We start from the raw sequence: 6,323 nt of genomic DNA on the forward strand, positions 1-6,323 counted from the left end.
ACTTGGGAAATGACTTCGTATGGAATAATTGGAACCCAACCAAGGTCAATTTTTTAGCGTGGAGAATATCCTTGGATAGGTTGCCAACACTTGTTGCGTTAGCCCATAGAAATGTTATTACCGGTCAAATCCGATGCAAACTCTGTGATCAACAGGAAGAATGGATCATTTGTTTGTGAGTTGTGAGGTGGCACAACACGTGTGGAATTTTGTATCTCATTGGTGTAAGGTATCAAGTATTTATGCTTTTAGAGCAAAGAATCTGTTGGATTGGCACAAACACGTTCGAGGAAGTGTAAAGTGGAGGAAATTAGTGTATGCAATCATGCAAGTGTCGCTTTGGGTAATTTGACGAATCAGAAATGATTTGGTTTTCAACGACAAACAAATAAACTGGGATCAAATGACGAACGAAATCAAACATCTAAGTTTCCTATGGATTGCAAGCCGTTCAACATTGAAAGAAATAACGTGGGAAGAGTGGTGTAATTTTGATATATCAAGGAAATGTGTTTAGATTGACTTTTTAATTGGTGTATGTAATTGGGGTGGGCTAACTCGTTGTTGGCCCTTTGATTAATAAAGAACTTTCATTGGCCGTTAAAAAAAAGATATAGATTGATAATTGATAATGATAATACTAAAATAACAATGATAATGAATGCTATTTTCATTAATTATTTCATAACCGTATTGAATTTGAACAAAAACACATGATCATCTCTCCAATAAACCAACTACATACAATTATGAACCCTAATTCTTGCAAAATTAAACCAACGAATGGATAAAACAACTCACCCACTTCACACCTTTAAACTCACATTGTGTTTGAGGTCACCCAACTGAAGAACATATGGACCCAATGCAACTTTCCTGATACCATTTTCATCAGCTACACTCAAACTCTTGCACACATCCACTCTAAACCTCACCACAGTCCGCTGCCATGGCGCCAACCACACCTTCTTGAAATCGATCAACTCCTTCTGTGGCGCGTTGTAGATCATCGGTGGAGACGAGAACAGCATCACCGTGTGGCTTCCGGACTTCTTTCCCATGTTGGTTACCGTGACATCTACATCAAAATGCAGGTTATGGCAAACGGCTGCATCTATGTCGTTGCACTTCGATGAGCGGCAAGGGTGAGCTCGGTGCAATGGGATCGATACGTGTTTGGGTGCTTTAATGTCTTTGTAAACGTATGAAGTGTAGCTTAGCCCAAACCCGAATGGAAAAACAGTTTTGCCTGTATAGAACCTGTAGGTTTGGCCCGGTAGACCCATTTTTGGGTTGGGTCGCATCAAGGTGTTGGTCATTGGCACCAAGTCTGTGTATGATCCCGGATACCATGTCATTGGTAATCGTCCACCTGAAAATGTACGAAATCATATTGTGAATGCGTTTAATAATCAGTGTTTTCATAATGCTCAAACTATCCACACGTCCTATCTGCCTATTTGCACACTCTCTGCCTCGTATATGCCCGTATATGCCTATACGAGGCGTATAGGGTTACATCAAACTCGGTGCCTAACTCATGTCAGTTCTGGTTTGGTTGCTCCTGTACTTCGCGTACAGACCTATACGTGGCTTATAAGACCCCTTGTATCGGTCTCGTATATACAGCCCGTATAGGCCTATACGAGGCATATATGGGGCATATAAGACAAAATATGACATAATCAAAGAGATTCTCTTGGAAATTGAAAAAGGTTATACGCAACGTATATAGACTTATACGAGACGTATATGAGGGTGTGTGAATAGGCACTTGGGTGTGTGAATATGTAGACCCTTTCATAATCGGACTGCTTGTCTTGCTAGTTTACTGACTGGATTCAAAAACCGAATGGTGTCATAACTAATTCAAATTTAAACATATAAATATATAAAAAGTTTTAAATAAAATACAACAATACTTTGTTTTGTTATTTTTTTTGTGTTAGATTTGCAATATTAGTGAAGTACGAATTCTGAAATAAATAAAACTAGATTTTTTACGTCACGCGTTGCGGCGAAACTAATTAAATGATAATGTAAAACAAACGTGATTTGAAAATAAAGTATGTTGTTTAGAAAGCCAAACCAATAGAACGATTTAGTTTATTATCGTACTGTTTTATGATACCAAATAAATACTTTATTTTGAGTACAACTTCGTTTTTAACAAAACTTATAACAGAATGTCAGGAAAAAAATTTAAGCACAACTATATACTTAAGTTTTTAGAAAAAAATTTTAACGTAAATTATTAAAGAAATATCAAATTAATTGATAAATTAATACATGTTTAAAAAAAGAAAAAATTATTAAAGATGGTAAAGGAAATATATATTTTTTTAAAAAAGGAAAAAATTAAAAATAATTTATTAAAAGTAAGTACAATAAGAAACTATTATAATATATTAAATAATAAAATAATAAAAAACTATATATTAATATAAAAGTAAAGTTACTATTCATCAGCACTCGTCAACAATATATATATAATAGAGTTGAAGCAGTAAATATATCATTAAGTAACAATTTTTGAACGAAAAAATTAAAAAAAAAAAACCCTGAAATCCGGTCCGATCAGTTTAAAAGAAAGCCGTTCAAACACATACAACTGGACACGTTAGTGTCTCGTTACTGGTTTGACCGATTAGTCCGGTTCTGAAAACACTGCTTAAAATCCAGATTAATAAAACTTACTTGGATTATGACGACCGAAAACGACATCAGCTAAAGCGCCACCACCTTCTTGACCCGGAACCCCAACCCATAAAATGCTAGTGATTTTCGGGTCACTTTTCGCGAACTCGACATCCATTCCGCCACCCGACATTATAACAAGAATCACAGGTCCTTTAGCGGCTTTAGCGACCTCGGAAACAAGAAGATTTTGTTGTCCAGGAAGATAGATTTTGGTCCTATCATGAGCCTCCGCCTCTATCGAAAGATCGGAACCCACAACTAGAACAACCGCATCTGCCTTAGCGGCTGCATCCTTCGCCTTTCCAAACATCGCGTTCGAGTTACAAGTCACGTCACAACCTTCTTCGTACACGGTTTTAACATAATCCGAAAGCCCCTTTAGAGGAGATGTGTATTTACATGGAACTCCTGCATAGTTGCCAATCATAGCTCTAGTGGCATTCGCATTAGGCCCGATTACAGCTAGCGTTTTGATCGAATGTTTACGAAGTGGTAACGATCTGACACTGTTTTTAAGCAACACAATCCCTTGTCTAGCGGCTTCACGTGCTAGATCCTGATGAGCAGGCGTACACACATCTTTCTTGCCTAGCTTCCCATAAAATTGCTTGCTTGGGTTACCATCGAAAAACCCGAGCCTCATAAGCGTTGTGAAACTGTTCGTGACAGCGCGATCAACTACCGACTGTTTCACTAGACCCTTCTTGACCGCTGATGCGCTGAAATTCTTTAGTGAGTCCCCACAGTTGAGATCCAACCCTGCAATCGTCGACAGAACACTTAGTACGGTTGCAAAAAACAGAACCTAATGGGATTACCGGAAACCTGAAACATCCTCGGCGGGTATGGGTATGGTATTAGGTAATACCCCGGTTACCGAAATCATATACCCGTTTATCTAAACCATATACCAAAAAAATTGATTTTCTTTACCCTTGTTTAACTAGTAATGTGTCATTCTAGTAGCCTCATTATATAAAAAATAAACTTTATATTTGTGATATGTATTTAATGTTATTAGTTATGATTTATGATACATTATGAAGCATGAATTTATCTTTTGAGATTTATACGATCATGAAATTTATATATTTTGGATATTGATGATATGTATCTAATTCATTAGTTATAAAAACATAAAATTATATAAAAAATAGAAAGGTAAGAAAAAAAATGCACTTGCAAATCCGATGCCCACACCTGGTGGGTACGTATTGGATCGGGGGTATGGGACAAAACTTTAAAATGGAGTATGGGACTTTGATTACCTGTTCCCAAACCCGTTCCATTGTCATTCCTATTGCTAAGATATAAACGGAGAAAAAGCGTCTTATAATTAAGGTATAACCTGCATTTAACGCATCTGCTGTAGCTTCCTCTGGTGTTTTAGCATATTTCTGGTTTCGGAACATGACTTCTACCGAATCACAGTCGGAACTAATGTACCTATAGTACCGAAAGAGACATGTTACATACTTGTAAAGTGCGTGCATGATACAAACCATGAATCACGATCGAAAGCTTACCCATTTAACTTCCATTCGCCGCGAACCGTATCTAGTAAAAGCTCTTTATCACCACAAGTTGGTTTGCCGTTAACTTGATTGTAAGAACACATAACACTTGCAACATTTCCGTCCAAAACACAACTTTTAAATGGAGGGTTATATGTATCTTCCAAATCTTGCTTTGTTACCTTCAATAACTCAAAACCTTTTATTGTTATAATTCATTAAAAATAATAGTAAGGTTACATTTTTATTTTATTTTGCTGTTGAAGTCGCTATCTGAGATGATGTCAGCTTTTGCTTGTCATGTAATGTTGCTATATATCTCAGATAGCGACTTCATAAAAAAAATAATTGAACAATTGACTAAAGTCGCTATCTAATATAGCGACAAACACAAATGAAAAATACCTTAATTCTCATATGCAATTTCAAAACAACCTAATTCTAAAAAAGATTATGAAAAATAACCATACGATTGCATTGAAATGAAATCGGTCGACGCTAGTCCAGTTATCAAGATCATAAGCGGTGTAATGTTTGCAACAAGCTCCGACTTTGAGTCGTTCCTTATCGCCATCCTCTCTTTCTTGTAGACCTCTAACATATCTTGATCCGTATCTACTCGTTAGGACCGGATCTTCTCCTGGTGTTTCTTGACCTCGTCCCCATCTAGGATCTCGAAAGATGTTTACATTTGGTGACCAAAACGTTAGTCCGGCAACACCCGTGTTGTACATAGCTCTCGCCTCGGTAGAAACAACCTATGTATACACAAACCTAATTATTCAAAACTCAAATCAAACATTGTAGAACTAAATACTAAACAAAAACATATTGGCGAAACCAGAACTTTTTAGTAAGAGCTACAACTACTTAATCCAACTCATATTTTTCTAAGGAAAAATTTAGATTTTATATATAAAAATACAACAAATTCTAGTGACAGCAGACCTCTGGGACCCCCTTTGGTTCCGCCCCTAGCATAACACCCCCTTAGTCACATGTACCTTTCCAATGGAATAGAATAAAGATTCATTGAATGAGGCTGCAGTGAGAATGACTTGTGGGAAACTAGTGGCTCCAGGGATCACACTCGCGTTAAACCAGGTGGATGGTCCGGTGTCCGAAACACCATGTAACGCCTCTGACCACCACCCGTACGATGGTATCCCAAGGCGAGGGATGCTATCGGTCATGCTCACTATACTCCCAGCCTTTTCTTGCAATGTCAGCCTTTTTACCAAATCTTTCACTCGCGTTTTGATATCGAGTTTAGTATTACAAAATGCGTACTTCTTCAAGCTCGGGTTTTTATGCGTGTCGCAGGCGTAACTAGGGGCGTAAGGCGAAGGCACCGCAGTTGTGAATGACAGGCATATGAAGAGCATTATGGGTAGAAGAGGAGAGTGTGGTGATCTGGTTTGAAATGCCATTAATAATGTTGATGAAAGAATGATCAAATTGATGGATTTGAAGATTGAAAATGTGATTTACATACATATAATGGTTGTAAACTAGTGTTCACAGTGTCAATGATTATGGAATATCTTGAATTATAAGACTTTATTTTCTCATTAAGGTTGTTATGTTACCGAGCAGGGTGATGGTGTGTGGTTGTTATTACTTACTTGGATTGTGGTTAGAGATTTGAATGCCTATTATTTTCCAATTAATATGGGTTAGGGTCTGACTAATTCGTGTGGAAGACTTGTTTCAAGTTCAAAAATATAGGAAGTTTTTTTTTTTTTTGTGGCACGTTGAAATGAAATGCCAATGAATTTATAACTAAAACTAGTAAATTTTAACGTTATTATTAATACAATATATATCTTGTTTAATTATATTTTAAGTGCGTTTAATTCACATTTTTTTTAAAGAAATGGAATTAATTAAAGAAATTGTAATTTGAAAGAACCGAATATAGAGTTAAAAGTAGGCCTGGCAATAAAGATCTATTTGGGTTTTTTTTTTTTTTTTTTTTTTAGTTATTTTGGGTTATTTTAAAAATAAAGATGTATCATGATGGGTTAAGAAATAATTAAGGATGGTCAGTATACTTTGTATGATATCTATTTAAAATAATTTATGGGTCAGGACGGGTATTACGTTTGG

General features: G+C 36.4%; 1 protein-coding gene across 1 annotated transcript; it reads right to left on the minus strand.

Annotated features, from left to right (window-relative positions):
* Positions 1-727: 727 nt before the first annotated feature.
* On the minus strand, positions 728-5,726 carry LOC110897579 (beta-xylosidase/alpha-L-arabinofuranosidase 2). The gene is made up of 6 exons (XM_022144346.2): positions 5,219-5,726; positions 4,685-4,972; positions 4,227-4,396; positions 4,049-4,146; positions 2,698-3,459; positions 728-1,372 (listed from the first exon to the last, which is right to left on the minus strand). The coding sequence occupies exons 1-6, from the start codon at positions 5,642-5,644 to the stop codon at positions 807-809; spliced, it is 2,310 nt and encodes a 769-aa protein (XP_022000038.1). The 5' UTR covers positions 5,645-5,726; the 3' UTR covers positions 728-806.
* Between the last annotated feature and the right edge of the window lie 597 nt (positions 5,727-6,323).

This window comes from Helianthus annuus, chromosome 13 (assembly GCF_002127325.2).
Source record: "Helianthus annuus cultivar XRQ/B chromosome 13, HanXRQr2.0-SUNRISE, whole genome shotgun sequence".
In the NCBI taxonomy this organism is placed as follows: domain Eukaryota; kingdom Viridiplantae; phylum Streptophyta; class Magnoliopsida; order Asterales; family Asteraceae; genus Helianthus; species Helianthus annuus.

Bases quoted from the DNA above. Each gene is read 5' to 3' on its own strand.
- LOC110897579 (XM_022144346.2), bottom strand. From the start codon at position 5,644: ATGGCATTTCAAACCAGATCACCACACTCTCCTCTTCTACCCATAATG. The intron at 4,973-5,218 runs GTACATGTGACT...GTGTATACATAG, and splicing joins TATTCTATTCCATTGGAAAG to GTTGTTTCTACCGAGGCGAG. The intron at 3,460-4,048 runs GTTATACCTTAA...CGACGATTGCAG, and splicing joins AGCAGATGCGTTAAATGCAG to GGTTGGATCTCAACTGTGGG.